Here is a 21,603-nt window from a genome sequence, read left to right as displayed (position 1 = left end):
AAACAAAGCATCAGATACACTTTTCACATAAAGGCCTTCAGAACTAAAGAAGGAAGGAGAAGGGAAGACATGCATGAAAACACACTGGTTTGAAAATAATATATCAGAAAGCTGCATTTCACATCCACGCTGCAGATACTACAACGGAGTTTGAACTTATAATGCAAGAGATGACCAAAGCCCAGAGATGACATCTAAGAAACTATAGCATAGAACACAGCAGAGAGCGTGGTGTCCAAGAAGTATGAATACAGAAACAAAACAGAGGGAGGGGAGGAAGAACACACATAGTTGTAGAACACATGAATGCACCCAAAACTTAGAAAAGTAGCATGGGACAGCACGTATTTGCAAAAGAGAATGCATGCAATAAGCAACTGCCCTCTGTACAAAAACTATTTATAAGAGATATTCAGGAAACGTTCAAGAATTTCCTTTGATGGTGTCAGAAGTTACAAGCACTGCGTTCTTACAAAAGGACAGTGAAGGTGTACTACTAGCATGCTGCTACAGCTTCCGTGGTTATGGATCCATGGTCTGGTTGAGGGCTCTTTCAAATTCTTGCTATGTTTTATCTTTACACTTTTTCCACAAGCCCAAAGTTTTTCAGGTTATCTCACTGTTGCTTTGAACAGTGACAAAGAGCTAGGGCAGTCATGTGCGATTCTCTGCCTCCTCCCTTTATCAAGTAACCCATTTAGAAACAAACCGTGAAAGCACATTTCTAAAGCTACGCGTTACATACTGGCTCAACTAAAGAATTCAAGCACTGGCCTGCTAGCTGACACACAGGCCAAAAGAAATATTTTACAAGCCTCTTAACTGAGGTAATGAAATATTATTGGTTCATTCTCCATGAGCAAAGCCAGACACTCTCAGCCTCGTCCTGAACTGACACCAACATGCAACACATCCGACTGTGCAACTGATCTTCTAGAGCTGGGCTTCGCTCTAGCTACATCCATTCACAGATTAGCTTTTGCTTCGCCCTCCACAAAATATCACCAGATTTTTATAATTTTTAATCATAGTCCCTTCTCATCACCTTGTTAAACATGAAAAATAGGAAGGAAATCTGCTCGAAAAAAAGGGGCTTGTGGCAGGGTCAGATCACAGTAGGGAATGTGGCACCCAGAAATTAAGTGCAGCAATAGCACAGCCCACAGCTGATGGCTACCATCAGGCTGTCTCTCTCTGCAATACTGTTGAGATTCTGGGATTTGGGGAGAGGGCATGGAGAAGACTCTACTGAGGACAAAAAACCACACCCCTCTCTCTGGCAAAGGGCAAGCTGAGCTAGAAGGAAAGGTCCATACCTCAATCTATACAGAACTTCCTCAAAGGCAAGTCACAGCACTTGGCAAGATTATTGCAAAAATATTTATCTTCTTGGCAAAACACATTCACCAGTCACAGACGAACTAGTGAGATGACGCCTAGAGAATCAGTCAGAGGCAATACAGGGAAATAAGCTACAAGGATAAAGGAAAGGTCCTTAAGTCTTTATAAAATGCCTTGTTTCTACACCATCCTGTCTTGGCTGAGAGGAGTTATCAGCTTCCCCCAAAGGTATCCACTAGGATCTCTGCAGCAGCACAGCAGAGATACTTTGGCTGGGTACCTCAGCTTGCCACACTTCACAACTGCAAATTCTTATACCTCATGCTTTTCCATGTCTCTTCCAGTGCTGGTAGCAGTCCAGGTGGTAGGGAAAAAAAACCAAATGCTATTAAAGGCTCCAAGCTAGAAGGGATTGACAGCAATTCACTAAAGAACAGAACTAGCTCCAAAATTAGCTAGTTGGCATGTTCCTGACCAAGCCTAAAGGGAATGGCAGAGCTGAAAGGGCAACACTGAAACACCATGAGGCAGGCTGCACACATCATGCCTGAAACTGAGCAGCAGAACTTTACAGAGAGGCTTGTACCAGACAAGTAACTATGGGGGCGCCTTGACTCAACCTCCACTGCATCACTAGAAATACCACCATTATTGTGAGGCTGCCTGCAGTCACTATTCCAGACACGTGAGGCCTACAAAATCACTTACTTTTTGTCCTTTCTCTCATTCTGTTTAAAGGCAGGCGACTGGGTTTTGTTTTGTTTTAGAACCCAGATACAGAATCATTGCCTTAAAAAGCAGTACTGGTGTAACCTTCATTTCTTCCTGTTTCTGCTGCTCTCTTAGCCAACAACACACATCACCAAATCAAGTTTGGTTTCAGCAGCTGTAAGCTACACAAAAGGAACCAGTGAAAATCTTTATGGAGGAAATAATATGCAATTTTCTAGCTGAACACCTTTTAAAATGTAATGACAGAAAATAAAATCCTGCATCTGTGCTCAGCAATAACAATCTGTACGCACGCAGTAACAACATGACACTTGGAATAAGCAAGATCCAGACAAAAAAAAAAAATTAAAAAAAAGAGAGAGAGCGCTTACCCAGGCATCCAAATCTGCAGGCTTGGAATAAAGAGAGCACAAGAGAGAAAGGAAGAGAAAAAGAAGAAAAAGAGAAATCAGTGATTTATGGAGGTTGCCTGCTGCTGCACAATATAGCTTTTAGGATGACAAGTTTAGAAAAGTTCCTTAAAAATGACAAGCATCTTCAGCAGTGCAGTGCTGTCCCCTGTTGGGAACAGTGCTATTAAAACAAAACAGAAGCACATGCACCCCAAAAAAATGAAAACAAAGCAAAGCCCCCAAAGACTGTTGCAGGACTCCCCTGTAGGGTGGAAGGTAAGCAAAGACAGCTGTGAAACTGCCAGTTTCAGGTCATGCAAGGTGCTGCATGATCTTAGAGATGCTGACATCTACAACATGCACCAACGAACGTGGCAATGCTGGGCATACTCACAAAGAAGCAGCCAACAACTCTGCTGTTTCCAAATTACTTGCAAAGAACAAGTATCCTTTTGCAAGGGCATTTTTTGGATGCACAAGCTGACCTACATAGCAAGTCATCTTCTTTACTGGACAATTTCAAAGAGTGCTTCCTAACAGAAAGCCAGTTGACTGATCAGATTTCCAACTAGATCCCTGTACACAGGCAACTGAACACATCTTTAGTGCACAGTTCAGACCTCTGCCAAATCCAAGCTGCCTTCACCTGCTCTTTCTTTTGTTGGCAAGCCTATTTAAGTATGAACACAAGCAGATGAAGCCGGCTGCAGTATCACCTCTTATTTATTTATTACAACTTTTTACTTACCCAGTAACCCAGCAGCAGCAAAGCAAGTATAAGATGATAAACATTTCATGCCCATTTCCAACCCCTTCTGAAGCCAAGGCATTTATGAGGCAGCCACAGCTCTCATTTGTTGTCAAGGGCTGCAAGCCTTCCCTGCCTCTCAGGACTAGATTCAATCAGCAGCACATTCGCTAAGCAGGAACTTCAGAAAGGCTGGCCTTTTTTATTATGATTATTTATTTGAGGGGAGTTGACAGGGCAGGAGGAACTTTCCTCTTGGTCATAGTTCAGTGCCAGAGGGAGCAGACGGTGGAGCGCAATATGTTTATGGGATCTGCCATCATTTTAATGGCACAGAGCAACTACTTCAGGTAACTGAGGGATGATCTGTCATCAGCTACGTGTGTCATCCATCCTCATCCTTTTCAACAGCTGAGAGGGCTGGAGCTGAGTATCTACAGTTCAGCTGGGGGAAGCCCATTTCCCCTTTTCTGCAGACAGGTTTGATACAGCAGCATCAAATCCTTGGCCAAACAAACCAATACACAACAGGTGTTCACCAGTAATCACTGACCAGTCTTGACAAAAGCCTGATTTGAATAACATTTTTCTTCCTGCTGATTTTTACAGTCAGGACAGATGTGCTTAGTTTTGTTTTTACATTTTAGCAATTGCAAGGCTGTCCATCCTCAGCAGATGGACAGGAGGAACACAGGGCTCTTTATGGTACATGTTACTATTTCAGCAGGTAGGTCATGCACACCAATAGCTCTTTACTGGATGTACATCTGTCATCCCTGGGGTGCCTAAGCCATTAACTGTCACATTCCTGGTGGAAAAATGCTTGCAGGGCAAACTGCACACGAGGTACTAACTCAGTGGCACTACACAGCCGCTGAGAAGAGAGCAAGGAGAAGGAACCAGCCCTATCACCAATAGATGGTCCCTCTTAAACCCCTATAAGATAAAACTAATTCTGCGGTTGTGCATTATAAGGAAGCTAACACTGTTCGCAACCACAGGTCACCTTTCCACAGGTACCGCCAAAGGCTTCAATTTTGTCACCTTTCAGGAGGGGGGAAATTATTACTCCAAGACTAGACAGATATACTCCTCTGACTGGAAACAGAGAAATTAAAACAGGTGTAGATGCAGTAGGACATATTGCTGCATTGGGAAAAAATAACTACATTTGCAGTGAAGCACAGACTCAATAAAATATAATAATAAAATAATACGAACATTAAAACCCAAGAGGGTTACTAGTTTAAGTTTTGGTATCTCTTAACCATGTGCTAAGATCTTTTGTGGACCTACATTTACCAAATTGACTGATAAGAAAATACACAGCATGTCCACTAATATTTTTAAAGTTTAAGTAAACTGCTTAAGAAATGAGCAACATCTGGGTTCCTTGCTTCCTAACCAAGTGAATCTCACTTCCAGCTGCCAGCTGGGGGCTTATGAGTTTTATAATCACAGCCTTGGAACACAAGCCACCATCTAGCACCCTTGGCCAGTACTGCTGAACTCTTCTTCTAAAACAAGAGTTCATTTCTCTTTGAGGCAACCCCTTGGATAGCAATTACAGGAAGCTGAAAAAATACTAAAAATACTGGATTTAATCATTTGGGGTCAAAACCAAATCAAGATATTATTCTTGACTGCATCGGAGGCAAAAGATTAATGAACCAGGATCCAGGTCAAACCACCAACCCCTGTCCTAGGTATTCATTTCACAAATCTCACATTTGAGCACTGATTATTCCGGCAGGGGATGCTTTCCCACGTATGTATCAGCAATCCAACTTCCAACGAAATCAAGAATATAGCGCCAAATTAGTATTTCACACATACGGATAACTTCCAGCATCTTTTCCGAAACCCATATACCACATCACCCATAAGTGCCTGCCATAATGCATACCTCACTCATGTCTGTCACGGTCTGGGCAAATGTGAAAATGGCAGTGAGCAATTAAAACATAGTTCTGCGATTGGTGGTGAGGGAAGGAGCAATCAGCATGATAAAACTGCAGCCTTAGGAAGGGCAATGCCTTTGTAACCTGACTGGAACCAGCTTCACCCTGGATTACCTTGCTGTAGTCAATAACTCTGTCATGTAACTAATTTCACTACAGCATGACCAATGACTCAGGAATCCAAACTACCAGCATGGTAGAGATCTCTTACTTCAAACTCAACACAGAGTATTTCTAGGGGCACTGCCAACTTTGGGAGTGGAAGATAGAGTGGGAGAAGCGAGAAACGAGAGGCAGCAGGTGCCCAAAACCCAAGACAGCTGCTGGCAACAACTTTTGCACTCGTGTCAGTATCTGAAGAGCTCTGCAGCACATATTCTAACATCTTCATGACCAGACTTCATCACTGAATGAGCGAAGAGTCATTTCTTCTTAAAGGCAATTCCAGCTCTAAAGTCTTCCACCATGGTAGGAATTAAAGCATTTAAAGAATACATCTAGACATTTTGTATCCACTCCAGACCTTTAAACGCTTCCAGTTTAGTGGAAAATTGAAGCAGTATCAATATTAAATGTAATGAGAGTCAGAGATGTAACCAACTGACAAGAGAAAGGAAGCAGGAAGAGACACTGAACAGCAATCAGTTTTGAGGAAAGGCTGTGATGAAATTGCTCAACTAATGTACACAGAGAATACGCAATTCTATAAACATGAAGATGGGAAGCAGCAGAAAAACCCTCTGCCCTTTTATGATGCAGGGACAACTGCACCTCTAATACTTACAGCATTGCTGCAAATAGGTTTGCAATGCAGACAGTTGATAGTTTTCATTTAAAACAAAATAAAGAGAAAACTATTTTATAAAATCCAAAGTAAACCATCTGCTTTCATTGCTTGCTTTAATACTTCAGCCCATTCCCACATTCTCCTTTTCCCATCACCACTTCTATACATGCACACATACAGTTTTCATTTTCTAGGCTGCCAACAGACAAGGCATTCAATGTCTATAGAAATCTTGCAAAGCGTAGGCTCTCTAGAGATGGATGCTCACGATGCTTATTTCTGGTAGCAGGTGAGTCAACAGCTCCCCCTAAATTTTTACCTCCTTGCTTAAATTCCTACTCTGCCTGTTAGACATAAGAATCTCCAAGTCCCTGACCAATTGAGCAAAAAAGAAAAAACCTCCAGAGAAAGCATCATGAAATTCTGCATTAATTATGACTTTCTATCCCAGAAAATATTTCAGACCCTACTGAGTCAATGAGGTATTTTCTCAAAGCTAGAATTAAAGGCCACTCAACTCTTCTTGGATTATTTCTAGCTCATAATCATTAATACAGACTCCCATTATGCAAGCCTAAGGGTGGCATATGGCTTTCTAGGGATAGGACAGACGGAAGAAAATAACAGTTACGCATACCTACATCCCAATCTCATTTCTGTGCATGCATATGGGGACATAGCTTTCCCTTGCCAGATTCTTAAATACCAAATATATTAGCTTCCGAGTCAAACATAGTACTTCAAATACAACCACTGTTTTGGGGGGGAAAAAAAAAGCAGTTAAAAGAAAAAAATCAAGATGACATGCATCATCAACCCATGTGCCTCCAAGCTGTAAAAATGTTTAACCACATGAGTTCAGGAATTCCCTTCCCACATTTGCTCCCAGACACTACATGCAATTTTTACCTGCCTCTGAACAAAAGAGATATTTATAGGCACCAGGTTTAGCATAGTACAGTGAATACAGATTTCCTGCCACAAGATTAGAATCTAGTTTATTTTTAAAAATATTATCTCAAAAACTATACAGTTTAAGAGAAATACAGTTGACTTTGGGGTTGCTTTTTAATACAGGCAATGACTGTCTTAATTACATGCTTAAGAAAGAAAATTCTGGAAAGCCTTCAGTCATGGTCATGTATCCCATCTCGACAAATCCCTTCTGCAGGTGGAAAATCAGGTGCACTTTCGAACTTCATTTTCACCCACTTTGACAGACTTGTAAGTTCTCCCGTTCTCCCTGCTCTTTCATCCCGGACACATGCAAAGCACGCTTCACACAGCGTTACAGGCTTAGTACCTTTCCGGGGGCAGAATCCAACCTACCAGTTTGCCAAGATATATGTGGGAAAGATATACAGTAATCAATATTTAGTATGTATCAAGTGGATTTCAAAGCCTTACAGAAAGGGCCAAAAAAAGCATGGGGGACTCAGGTTAAAATAAATGGCCTGGGCTAGTACACATACACAACCATCCTTGTAGTAAGGTGTTGCCCTAGAGAGTATAATGGAGCCAAAACCATGTAGAAACACTACTCAGACTGCCCAAGGAAAAAAAAAAAAAATATAGAAGTGAGGAACTTCACTACTATCCCCTTCATTTCCATGATCACTAAAGAAAGATAGGCAGTCAGCACTAAATTGCCCTACAACCAGTTCTGAAAACGTACCTCAGTCTTCGCCTGCAGCATTCCCTACATCCTAGGCCACAGTCAGTGTTATGAAAAGGCTGCCAATTAAGTTGTGGTTTTGAGCTATAGACAAAACGTCCACTAGAGACTCTGATTCTTGCTTCCAAAGCACTTGCAACCCACTGTGTGTTTTAGGAAGAGAATATAGTGGCTCTGGAATACATGCACTCTCAGCTCCTCACAAGGCTGTGATCAGAGAAAATGCTGCAAGGTTCATCTTTTAATGAAGTCCAAGTATATCATAATGAAATCATCTGCAAAAAGAAGAGTGGAGATTCAGCAACAACAAGGATTTCAGGCTATTGTAAAACTGTATTCTTTATTTTTATATTGCTATCTCCAGGGCATGACTGTATCAAGAGTAACCTGCAAATCTATGTCACTGCCAGCAAAATTTTGATTTCCATTTGATAGGACAATTTGCAAACAGCAGTTTTCCACATTGTGCAAGTGCTCAACATTTGTAAGAACTACAAGAATTCAATGCTGATTCAATCCCCATTTACTGGGCAAGGGAACAGACTCTTGCTCAAAGGAGATGGCTTGTAAAAATCCAGGGCATGGGGAGAGCATTCTGTCTTTCTACGAAGGAGCAGTACCTGGTAGTCTCTCAGCAAGGATCACAAACCAGGTGTTGCTGCTGCCGTGAAGAACAGGCTATAGACTGCATAGGGTATAGAGGTAGCATGAAGAGTTAAGCAGTTTGAGGAATTTTCCTTAGGAAAAGAAAACAAAATGTCACTTGTAGTGGAGCTCTTGAAGCTCAAAAATCATGCTACATGCTTTTTACAAGGGCATGTAGTGATAGGACAAGGGGTAATAGCTTTAAACTGAAAGAGGGTAGATTTAGATTAGGTATCAGGAAGAAATTATTTACTGCGAGGGTGGCAAGAACAGGTTGCCCAGAGCAGCTGTGGATGCCCTGACCCTGGAAGTGTTCAGGGCCAGGTTGGATGGGGCTTTGAGCAGACTGGTCTAGTGGAAGGTGTCCCTGCCCATGGCAGAGGGATTGGTGATAGGTGAACTTTAAGGTCTTTCAACCCAAACCATTCTATGACTCTATGCTAAGGAACCAGAGAATTATTTACTCCTGGACCTTTTGATCAAAAGCAAGAAGCTTGAAATTCAGCTTTAAAATAGCATATGCTCTAAATATAGCAGTCAGATGACCTGACAGAGCTAAGATTCATGCTTCATGAGTTTGCAAATTGAAAGAGTCAATTCAGCTCAGAGCATCACAGAACCTTACAGACAGATTGCTGTATTTATTGTAGTAGATACTATTTACTAGCATATCTCCACACTGTTTGCTCTCTAATTATAGTTGGGGCACATACATCATTTACTTTCTGTGAGCTCTTCTTGTATGCTACACCTCCAAAGTCAATGAAAGTAATTTTAAGAACCTGTTGATTGATTTATTGATCAAACAAGTTGACCAGTGCAGTAGACTAGAAATAACCAGACAGGCAAGTGATTTGATAAATATTCCTGGAGATTAGTCACTATAGGCACTGAAAGTCAGGGAGAAAGAAATCCTTGAAGGTAGGTTCAGGCGTTTTTTGGAATCTATATTAACAGCTGGCCCTAAAACCAAGCAGGTCTGCATAAGGAATGAAGTTAAGTACACTCTCCAACTAAATGTTTGAGATAACTCTGTACAATCCAGTATTAGCTATCAAATTCAGTAGAAGCAACTGGAAGAAGTTCAGCTATTACCAGAAACAAATGTCAGAAGAAAAAGGAAGTGGGAGGTGTTATACAAGAATCTGAGGCAGGAAAGGGATACTTCTGACCAAGGCCATGGAATGGAAGAAACACGGGCAGAGATTGTCATCCACAGGCTGCTTCCAGTACTTGGGACAGTTTTCTGGAGATTCTGTGGTGGGACTTCACTGCAGCTTTCACCAAGCTCCAACAGCAAGGAGCAGATCATGGCCCTGGCCACCACTCAAAACCATAAACTCCATCTATGAAGTATTCACTGCAAAGGCCTATTTTTTCCCTGTGGATTTTCTTGTGATTTAATGACGTTCTCAATTAAAAGTGTTTGGCAGCCTATCATAAAACTAAGCGGAACGTAACCTTTTACACTGTCCACTCAGTTGTGTGAAGAACTGTCATCCAACTCAAGCAAGAGGCAAATTAGGATTCAAGTCTGTCGCATAGGAGTAGTTTCCTAAGAGGCAGAGGAAAGGTACGCTAAGAAAGCAGAAGGAAAAGGAAAAAGCTTGCATTACTACTATTATTTGTACAATATTTTAGACAGCCTTTTGGAACTGTGGCTTTGGGGAGTTTACATCTATCCCCAGGACAACAAAGGAATTAAAATGTCCAAGGAGGTCAATAGCTTGTTCCGCAAGCATAAAATTAAAGCAGAAAACCACCAAACATTCAGGTGCAGACAAAATAAATTAGCAAGACTGAATTCACAATCTCTCATAATCTCTCAGCATTTTTTAAAATAAATGCCACACTCATCAAAACAGTCTTTAAAATAAAAACCTTTCAAACCTTATTGATTTCATAACATTCTCCTTCCTGCCTGTCATATATATATATATATATAAGATACATATAAAAACAAAAGAAAAATTCACTCCAAGAAACCAACAGTCCATTGCTCCCTTTTCCATTTAGTATTGGTTATACACCCACAGAACCCTTAAAACATTTTAAAGGATCAAGCTTTTCTTCTCATTAGTACCACCATCACGTTGTTCTGAACTGTGGTCATATAACCTTTTGCACCTTTTCTCTCTATTGAATCAATCTCCCCTGGCAACTTCTGGTGTGGCACTCCACTCCTCCTGCCTCCGGCTCTTCTTCCCTCACTAATTCTGTGTTCAGAACTGTGAAGCACAAAATTAGATGTTTCAAATTAAGCAAGGAGAGAGAATGAGAGAACCTTATTAAATCAACATTAGCATCAGAGTGTCTTTAAAAGAGAAACTCAATTGCAAAATATTACTCAAATCTGTAAAGCTCTTTACATTGACAGAAATGAGACAGGCAGCAGCTGAAGTCATCTTCCTCTGCCCCCACCTTCCTCTTCACCCTGGTCACAGTGCTTGAGCAGTAAGAGCAGGATACTTCTCAGACCACAGCCCCAGAGGAAGCAGAGCTTACCTTGAACTCACAAGCACTGGAATTGCTAAGTAAAAAGGACCAGGTCTGCTAACATAACATCGGTGGGGGGCAAAACACACACACACAAAAAAACCCCACATATTAACGGACAAGAGCAGACTCCCTTCTCCTCCCAAGCTTTCTACAACACTGGTTGTTTTCTCAAGTCACATTACAAGTTACAGTCAATTCTTTACTACTTACAACAAGGCAGAGAGCCATTTCAAGTTTTAGTTTCTGTTCTCAGTCCCCAACTATCAAAATTACTGACACAATGGCAATAATCTGCATATTCTGATCCAAAATGACTTAACTTTCTGAACATGAACCTCCAGTTCCCGGCCAGATATCCTTAAACTCCTTCTCAAGATAAATCAGTGGAGTATCATACCACTCCCCCTCGCTCCATAGCTAGACATGCTGTTAAAGCCAGAAATCACCCCTGAGCCCACATGGTCTTTAAATGTGACTTTCCCTTGGCACTTCTTGAATGAGAGCTGATATTTGCACCTTGTGTCAACAGAATGAGTGTACAACACCTTACACCACTGTGCAGCAGGCTACATACTTGTCTGCTGGGCTGCCACCTAAAACAGGGAATATCTTGGCAGTATATCTTGTAGGGAGAGTTTGTAATGTGTCCTGCTAAGGTGCCCTACAGAAACAAATCCTACTAAAACAACTTAAGAACAAAAAAAATATATATATTTCAAAACTATTCTAATTAAATAAAAATCAATGTTTAGAGTACCCATTTAGCTAGGGAATATGACCCTGAAGGCGAGCAATATGAAAGTGAAGCTCAGTTCCTGATGACAAAAAAAAGCTTTCAAAGCATTTTGGGGTAAAACAGACACCACTTCAACAGAAACGGAGACTAAAGCTTTTGTTCAGTCTAGTCCCACTGCGCAATGGAAACTTCTGTATCTCAGACACTACTGAGAATTCCGCAAACAGAAGAAGGAGGATAAAAATAACACCTACAAGAACTAGTGACAGAAAGCTAACTTGGTTGTTAAAGGGCTGTGTCTAGTCAACATTCTTGTTTCATAAAATAAAACATTTCATTTTCACCTCAAAGGGCAACCGCAGCAATACAAGACTGTTTGGAGCCTTCCAAACTTAAAAGAGTCCAATGAAAATGAGCAATTTAACATTCAATTATAAAAGCTCAAAAATGGGGAAAACAGAAAAGCCAAAATGAAGCGCTAAACCTGGGGCCACCCTCAATGTCTTTTCAGGCTGGTAAGAAGTCTTTACTGAAACACACTTAACTGGCTGCTACATTCCTTTCTTCCAGGAAAGGACAACACCAAGCAAAAATTTAAACCATTTTTTCCTGTTCTCTGCTGCATCTTAATTTTTTTCTAGCCTCTCCCTAGCAGTCTGGCACAGAACTTGAAGCAACCTGTCGTTGCCTGCAAATCCCATCCCTTGCTTTTGTAGGGGTTATCACATCGTGCCTTTAATTCAGTGGGACAGGAACTATAGTAATTAACTAAAGTGATTAGTTCCCATTCACATGCCCAACACTTTCAGCTCGAGTGCTTCCATTTTGAAAATCTTTCAGGAAACAGTCAACTTTTACTGGCCACACAAAATGTACAACTATAAGCAGAACCAAGAGTGGAGACAATTTTTGTGCAACTTCCACCACCTGTTTCTTAAAAACCATTAAGTCAGTTTGATAACTCAGCATATACCAACCCCAGAAACAAACAATGAAATATGTAAGTGAAGTCACTTATAACTGAAATCTTGGAAAAGTTTTAAAAGAAACACAAAGTTTTAAGAACTAAAAACACATCAGGAACTAAACAACCAGAGGGTTCTGAAGGGTTTTATTTTTGTTTTCTAAAAACACACCATACTACTCACCTTCAAAGATCTCAGAAAATATCAACATATCATGACAACACTTCTTGAGATAACTACTATTCCAAGAAAACTAAAATACAAGCAAAATGCCATATTTTTTCCTGATTCATGCAGAAAATACCAGACAGGATCATGACTGATAACAGAGACCCAAACCGCAGAAGAAACAAAGATTTTCATCATCCATGTATTTGTGCAGATTACTGAAAAGAGAACAGTCACAGTGTACTGATGCTTGCCTGTTAATATCCTTCCAAGATGGCACAATCAGAAAATTATCTCAAAAGATCTAAGTATAATGGAATGAAAGGTTACACACATTTGAGATGAAGGGAAAGAGCTGGAGCAGCAAAAAAGCAATCCCTGTTTCATTCTTAAGTCTCTAAGGGACTCAGGAAGCAGCAGCGAATGGTGGAAAGCCATCCACCAAATCCAGGGAACTAATACTGCTTGCAGTAATTAACTCACTCTAGGTGTCAGCCTGCCACCTACTACTGTCAGTGTGGAAAACTTGCTGTAAGCACCAGAAGGATTCTGAAAGAGGGAATGGAAACACTGAAAAAGAAGAGGCAAGACACACAAAACAACACAAAGACTCGCAGCAGCCTTTCCTTTCAGTAGTAACTGCTGGCTGCAGCACTCAGCCCGCTTCTGAGACATCGGTAAAACGGACCAGTCTCATCATCATTCAGTTTTTCAAGCAGCAAATTGGGAATTAATATTCACAGGTTCTATGACTGACATAATTGCAATTTAAAAAGGGCAATTAATCATCAGCCACACTGGTGGCTGACTTGCCAGGCTGGGATCCTTTCTCTCCACACCTGCCAGCAAACTCCAGGAGGCAAAAGCATCACATGCACACACAGAGCCAGGAAGTGCCTTTTTTCTCCCATTGGGGTTTTCCCCCCACACTGTGCCCCATGAGGATCATTCACTCACCCTTTCCCCTAGCAGCTCCATCACAGTGTCCAACCGATCTCCCTTGTCATGTGGATAAGGAATGCTCCCTCCACTTGTATCTCACTCACATCATCCAGGAGAATTGAGGCAATGAGCTCCATCACCACCATTAAGGGCTTTCTCCTCACCTCCCCGGGGTTTTTTTGTATCTTTTCATGAACTAAAAATTTTAAGAGTGTCATCTCATCTCATTCCTGCTTGGCATGTATATTATAAAGGTGAGAGTACAGATCCAGAGAACTAACTAACATAAGCTCATGGAAACTTCAAACCTGGCAAGCGCTTTCCATAAGATGAGTCAAAAAAGCCACTAAGGCAGTATTTACGTCCATACTCTTATGGGAAATTTTTCAAGCATGCTTTAAACAAATTCAAAAACCAAGCCCATAGTTCTGGGTATTAGTTCTGCCACTATAAAATCTTTCTATGTGAGCATCCATTGCCAGGTGTGGAAAAGTATTTCAACCAACAGTATTTAGAGAAGAGACATTTTGAAAATTGTCAAAGGTGTTCGGGTTACCAGAAAGAAAAAGTTCTCAGACTAAATTACTGTGGGCTGAGCATATGACCTCCTGCAGGAGTAGAATTCTTAATATAACGTCCTTTCCCAAGAGGAAGACAGTCATCAAACTGACCACCATATTATGCCAGTTTACTTATCTGAAAAGTACATAAAACATTATGGTGATAAATACCATAAAAATTAAGTATGAGATTGATGGAAAGATTCAGAGCTCAGCAAGCTGTGAGGTCTTCAAGTGACATACTTAAGACTATGTCCTTCAGCCAAAGAAAATATACAATGTGCTTCTAGGCCAAAGAAATCTTGCTCAAACAGGTGCTACTGCTGCCAGCCAAGCACAACAGATACGTAGGGACTGAGGATGTGTTGCCACACAAGCTGTACAGTCCTCCCCTCCTCATTCCTGCCAGTCAGCAACCAGAAATTGCCTTCATCATAACAATACAGGAAAATAATTCAATGCTTTTGTATGTGAAAGAGAGTAATTTCCATCCTAAGAATGAAGTCAGGATGGAAGCTGCAGCACAATTACGTATTGCACATCTTGGTCAGCGTTCCAAACAAAGGTAGTTAACAGAATGCCTCTTCCAGCAGATAACACCAATAAATGGCCTCATTTCCATCTATTATAAGATAATAAACAGGCTTTGCTTCCTCATACTGTCCTCATTTCTATCAGGTCCCTCTCAAGATTTGCTATATTTTTGACACATGCTCCAGGTATTCTTCATCCACAAACCTCCGTGCATCACTGCAAGTTAAATAAGGTGTCTACAACCCACTTCTCTCAACTCTGTGAAACAAGGCAAGCACAATTATGAGCCCCAAGGGTTTAGAAATCTCTCCCAAACAGACCGTTACTTTCCAGCGACACAAGTATCATGTTGCCCACATGCCCTCTGTTCAGATAGGACTGACCCTGTCCTCTGTTAACAAAAATCACACATTCACAAACAAGAGAGTGTGGTGTTGAGAAATAACAGGTATTTCACCGGAGTATGTATCTTCTCCCAGTTATCAGTAAATACCCTGTAACTCAGTTGCACTTCCTGGCTGGATCAAAGGCTTTTACTGGGCTCTTCTGCACGCAGAGTGTCTGTTTACCAAAAAGAGAGTAACAAAGCTGGGGCGGGGAGGAGGAGAAAAGAAATACAAAGAATCTTTCTCAAACAAAATCAGGGCTCCCAGGCTCCTGCCCAGGATCACGAATGATTCATTTCCTACATTACTTGGGCTTCCAAATTTTCCTAACACCTGTAAGCTTAATGCCTCCAATCAGCACTCACTCACACCTTTGTCTTCAAGCCCTTATTATGAAGTTTTGATAAGCTTTTTGCTTCCCAGCATCTCTCACTCCACAGGGGTAAGAGCCACTAATAGACAGACCAAAATCCTTGCCTCTTCTATTACCTACATTTAGCAATCAGCAACTGCCCAAGTACTGTGTGAGACCCAAAGCACTGCCATGTATTACACACTTACCTCTGCAAAACCACCCTGCACAAGTGACAGCTTCCAGGCAGGGGGGAGGGGGAATTGTGCAGCTTTGTGATAATTAAAGCATAGACAAGCATCACTGCTGTAGAAAATTACGTATTAGCAGTGAAATTACTTAATAGAATGAAATAAATTAAGCCAAATGTTTTGTTTTAAAGGGAATTTAGGGTCTACCAAAGTTGCTCAACTGACAGCCCAGGAGAGCAAGAATGACAGTCCTCCATCGTTCACAAAAATGGTATGATACCACAGCAGCCTGGCAGGCTTTCCTGCCCATCCAGGCACAAGGGGAGCAGAGAAGAAGCTAAAGAAAATTTCAGCCTCCCTGGTCATTCAGGCTCTGATCTGTCTGACGAGCACCCACACAGGACCAGTCAGTCACTAATTATTGAAGAACAACTGACTGGGATCATTTCTTAAATAAAGACACTAATTGATGAAATGGATTACTTCAACCCACAGACCTTCCATAGCCCACCCCCACAACCATCCATCAGACAAAAAAAAAAAACAAAAACAAAAAAAAACAAACAACCAACCATTTTTAATCAGTGTCAGTACAGACAAGACTCCAACCAAGAACAGAAACAACAGTGTAGGTAGGTACATAGCCCACAACAAAACCACCTCCTCCCACCAAGCCCACAAGGTCTTCCCCCATCTTCCCCTCTTGCCTCAACAATTGCGTACCTACGCACACTCCCACTACTGCTCTTATCTAGATGGCTCTCAACAGCGTCCTCCTGCTTGTTAAAACAAGGACTCTCAAGGTCAGTCAGAATTTATAAGGCAGCCATTTCATCTTTTGTGCTTCTCTGGCTACAATCCTTCCTAAAAGCTGCTGAACATTGGAGATTCTGCTGGGTCTGAAAGCCCTGCCAACACCAGGGCCAATTAGGAGTTTCAGGATGATGCATATTAAAGTTATTATGGGAGGCAGTTACACAGCCAGAATAAATCTTAACTGAACCTTTAAGTGGTTTTTGTAACTCGTTTCTCCTTCTTGAAAACAGATGAAAAGATAAAAATCTCCCCAAAAATCTGCAGGGATTCCAGCCAACCACCAACTTCTCCCTTAAGAGAAGATTCTGCCTTCAAAGCAGTAATTCATTTTGTCCAAGGCCAGCTAGATCATCTTTATGTTTTAAACTCCAAATGACTCAGATCAGTCAGAAACCTACAATATCAGTGAAGATTGACCTGAGATACTGCCTCTACAAAAGCACTGCATACACATCCCAAACTTCTACTGAAAAAAACTCCACTGGTTTTTCAGTACAGCCCTTCTTAGGCAGTCTACATAGTCTGACTGCAGACAGTCAAAACCAAAGGGACACAGATACTATAGTCAATTTTTACAGACCAGGTTTTGTAGGTTTTAGCCAATTAGAAGGCTGGGATGTAGGTCAAAACAGTGAATCTTAAAGAGGATCTGAAGAATAGAGGCAGTGACATTAGTTTTGATAGAGAGCACAAGATGTCATTAGGACAGCATCTGCCACTATCCTCCCACCACTTCTCAAACCACACCAACTCTCAGCAGCAGTTATCTACCCCTCCAAGTACTACTAGAAACCAACCAGAGAGCTGAAGACCAAAGAGAAATTTGAGGTGGCTGAAAACATACTACTTAATTTGTGTGGAAACCTGCATTGCCTTCCCAACAGCCTTGTCCTCCACTCTGCAGCTAGAACGCACAGCAACCTCACAAGCTGCTAGATCCATGCATTAAAGCATGAAAGCAAGCCCCAGGAAGCATGGTGAGAAAATGAAAGACAGAAGCAGGCTGATTCAACATACATCTCCAGTTCGTAAACTCTGTCAGTACATAGTGGCCTCACAACTCTAAATGTTGTATTTCTATAGAAACCAATGAACTTCAAAAACTTAGTGTAAGCTCATCCTGAAAAATATTATGGTAACTGCTGGAGAAGCTAGAGACAGAATGAAAACAAATAAGAAAAAAAACTTCGTGACATTTCATTGGTATGCAAGCAATTTGAGGGCTCAGCAGTTGCAGGTCCACCCCTGGAAAGGAGTCTTCATGGATGTACCTTCAGTGCCATCTTCAGGAAATACTCACTGCTGCTGCAAAAGTTATTACACCACAGGAAAAGAGTATGAACTCAGGCATCATCACTGGCACACAACAGAGATGCACATTAAAAATCTTTGTTCCAAAATAAAAGTACTACAGCTAGAATCACATCCCAAAGAACTGAGGAGCAGAGCACAGGGTCTGCAAGACCAACACACAGAGCAGCCACCGGGCTGAGCTGTGGTTTTAACCCCAAATAAAACACATAATTCATCTCCCAGGTTCTGCATGAGGCAGGTAATAGATTTTCACAAGACACTAAATTCAAAGGGTATTAATGAGCATATGCTGTTTATGGATTATTAGACTCTATTTGCAGCATCATGTTTTAAAGGCTCACTTGAAAAGCCAACAAACTCCCTACCTCAAAAATAATTTTAAAATAAACAAATCAAACCCGCTTTGCTAATGAAGCAAAAAGTTTCATAAGAATTCAGAGTCAGTAATGAGAGAAAAAAATAATGCACTGGTCAAAATAGACATGCTAATATCATTTATTTATATACACACACGTGTGCGCAAGATGTACCATAAGTCTCTGGACAGTATATTGACTTACCAGTAGATGACATGAATTATCAAGTAGGAAACTTAGTTCCGAATCCGTCTACATCATAGCTCTTAAAACAGGCAAGTGACTTGCTGAACGCTACGGTGAAGCCTAACCAAGCTCAACAGCAACATCTGCTGGCCAAGGAGCAACAATAGCAAATTAGTCTAATTACACAGAAGTTTATTATTCGTTCTTACAAAGATGTGAATTTTTACTACAGTTTGAGAATACCCAGTAAGACATATTTCTCGTGCAACATGCAGATGTAACTTCTAAACACATGTGCAAATAAGGCAAAATTCTGCCTGCACTGGCATGCACACACAGTCAGAAAAATCTCTCATCTACCATTGCCTGCCCACCAGGATACTTGACAGCAAAACACAGAAATTAAGAGGGGTTAAAACTCATGTTAGTGAGACTGGTGCTGGAGGAAATCTATTCTGTCTAGCTGCTTCAATCCCGCCTGAAGAACACCCATGGTACCCCTGGAACTACCTTCTTTCCTAAGGGAGCCACGTGCATTTGCAAGGCCTGAGGCATCAAAGTATTTATCAACCAACCACCTAGTCCCATCTACACCGAGGAGAACGGCAGCTAAGGCCGTTAGAGCTCCTTTCCCTCCAGGTGCCTTAACACATTCCTTATTAACCTTGGAAAATGAGCCTGCTAAGGCAGAATGACATTATTGGAACAGGAACACGGCTACTGGTCCCCACTTAATTTGGGCACAAACTAGTACTCTAAGATTAATTACAATTAAAACTCTTATTTTTACCCCAGATGCATAAAATTTGATGAACTACTACTGAACTGTTCTAGAGAAAAGAAAATGCAAGTGGCTGGCAACAGCTTCAAGACTGCATTTAGACGTTCATCACAATCTGGAAAAAGGGCAGAGTGACCTGAAACCTGGCTTCTGAACAGCAATCAGATAGGAAAAGGTGTTGATGCATCCCACTTCTGTTACCAGTACAGGAACACTGTCAAATTCTTACTTGACCAGAGAAGCACCTCTTTTTGCTGTATAACAGGAAATCACAGGCAAGTAGGTTGTAGTTTGTTGGGGTTTTTTTAATAGAACCCTATGATAACCTTCAGTTGCACAAAGCTTAGAAAAATTACACTGCAAAATGCTGAGCCTTGAACAGGAAGAGGCACACTGGCTGGGGAGGGGGGGTGTGTGTGCAACTTTTTACATGATGAAAAACTGTAGACCACACTGACATTCAGTATCATTAAAATACTAGTTGGCTTTGCAGTTTAAACTTCTCATGCTTTTTCATATTTTGTTCCTGAAACAAAAATCTTTTACCCTGAAAAGCTAGAGAAGAAGGTTTAAGAAACATGCAAGTTTATTTGCAGCTGACTTAGTTTTTGTTATCGTTGTGGTTTTGGTTTTGTTTATTTTTTGAAGTACTGCTATGTTTTGTGGTGGTTTGTTCTTTGTTTTGTTTTTGTTGGTTTGTTTTTGTGGGGGTTTTATGGGGTTGTTTGTTTTGTTTGGGTTTTTTTTTTAACACATCCTTATACCCAATCCCCCTTTTTCCAGATTTAGCTGTTAAACTTGGAGAGCATATCATATGAAAATACAAAATGACTGATTGCTCAGGCCTTCAGCTGGGAAGATGACAACTATTGTAAGGAACCGTTTGTGTACTGGAAGTTCAGAAACTATAGAAGGGAGTCACAGTTTCAGTTGACAGTGCCAATTACAGCTATAGCAAGATGAACACTGAGGAAGACAGCCATTCCGCTCAGACTCTAGAGAGAAGGGAAAAGGAGAGAGAAGAGATACAAGCCTATATAGAAAAGAAAGGGGCTTGAAGTCGTCTGCTAAACAGCAAACCACTTTTTCCATGGCAAAAGCTGAAGATTCAGTCAATGTACGTGGCAAGCTCTCAGTCTTAATTGGAAGGGCACTGGTTATTTAACAAATGTATCCTTAGTCTAATGTACTATTCAAGTAGGTATTAAACCATGGAGCTTTTTTCTTTTGGGCAGTAATTATACATTGCCCTGATCTATCTGTCTGTTTGATCAATTTTTACCCTCAACTCCTACTGCATCATTCTTCAAGTTTGCCCATTATCACAAAGTCTTCAAGGCTAAAAAGGCTCTAAACCCCCAATGTAACACACAGACAGGAAAAAAAGCCAGCTAACTCTCCTAATTCCTTCCCTCCCTCATAAGCTTGCAGGTGTTCTAATTTCATTGTCTAAACAAAAATCAAAGAGAAAGTCATCAGCTCATTTCCTCTCCCTCAGTACAGTCCCTTTTAAGAAGCTACTTCCCGTCATGTTTTACTCGGGACTCATAAATAATACAGATAATTGCAGATGGTAGTCACAAACAAGTAGAGAAAGTATACGTATATAGTACAAAGGAAACAATAACAATTCTGATGTGCTCCAAAAGCAGAAGGAATTCCTGGCAAATAGCAGCAGTTGCATCCAGGTCATTTTTTTATTTGATGTAAGGTAATCAGAGCCAAAAATAATTCAGGAACAGACTTCAGACAAAGCTGAACAAGGATGCTGGCAGCTCACTTCCCTCTACAGCACATATTTCCTACCTCCTCCCCACATGCAATACACATACCTATTTCTTCCCTGAAAATTTGCATTAGGAAGCAGGAATATTGGTCATGGAAAGATAGGTTTAAAACCGCTGAAACTCCAAAATACATAAGCAGCATGCAATTAGGAGGATATTATGCTGACTGTAATAAGTCCACCCAGCTGCCCAAGAGTTAACATTATGCATTTCTCATCAAAACCTCTTCCAAGAGGTTAAGCACACAATAGACTATCTAAAGCACAGCTAGAAAGGCTGCTTGAAATTCCACACATGCGCCTCAGCAATGTATTTCTATTAATGTCCAGTGTGTGTCAGCGTGAAGATAAGGTACCAACATCATGTCCAACCAGCCAGCTAGAGAATGGGACGGCGTGTAAAACATTGTCTGATCCTTAGAATCCCAGAGAACAGTGGCGTTTGCAATCTCACCCGCTGTACACATGCCTGATAACGCCACCAACAAGGAGAAGCAGCAGGAGCAAACAGTCCTGCAGTTTGGGGAAAGTTAAAAGACAGAGAGAGGGAAGCAAACAAGAATGAAAATAAACTTCATCAGCAAATAGAAGCAAGTTTGAGGATGCCCATCTGTAGCAGAGGGTATAAACAAACTGGAAAAAGCCTCAGCAAAATTTACTCTTCATATCAACTTGCTTTAACTCTTCTTTAAGGTTAGAAATAAAGAAATAATATTGGTGCTTATTTTGATTTCTTCCATCACACCATGT

At 41.0% G+C, this 21,603-nt stretch overlaps 1 protein-coding gene across 9 annotated transcripts in view; it reads right to left on the bottom strand.

The window, feature by feature from the left end:
• The window catches only part of CHCHD6 (coiled-coil-helix-coiled-coil-helix domain containing 6), a 116,388-nt gene that overhangs the window by 78,001 nt on the left and 16,784 nt on the right, over positions 1-21,603 (bottom strand). For 6 of the 9 annotated variants that reach the window (XM_037387024.1, XM_037387015.1, XM_037387021.1 and 3 more), the window contains one exon: positions 2,445-2,465. The exons of the other annotated variants lie outside the window; for them this stretch is intronic. In XM_037387024.1, the coding sequence (XP_037242921.1) occupies positions 2,445-2,465 (21 nt within the window). The remainder of the gene's footprint in view (positions 1-2,444; positions 2,466-21,603) is intronic. 9 annotated transcript variants of the gene reach the window in all.

Source organism: Falco rusticolus, chromosome 4, assembly GCF_015220075.1.
Source record: "Falco rusticolus isolate bFalRus1 chromosome 4, bFalRus1.pri, whole genome shotgun sequence".
NCBI lineage: Eukaryota > Metazoa > Chordata > Aves > Falconiformes > Falconidae > Falco > Falco rusticolus.
This window is presented reverse-complemented; position numbering and strand designations above follow the sequence as displayed.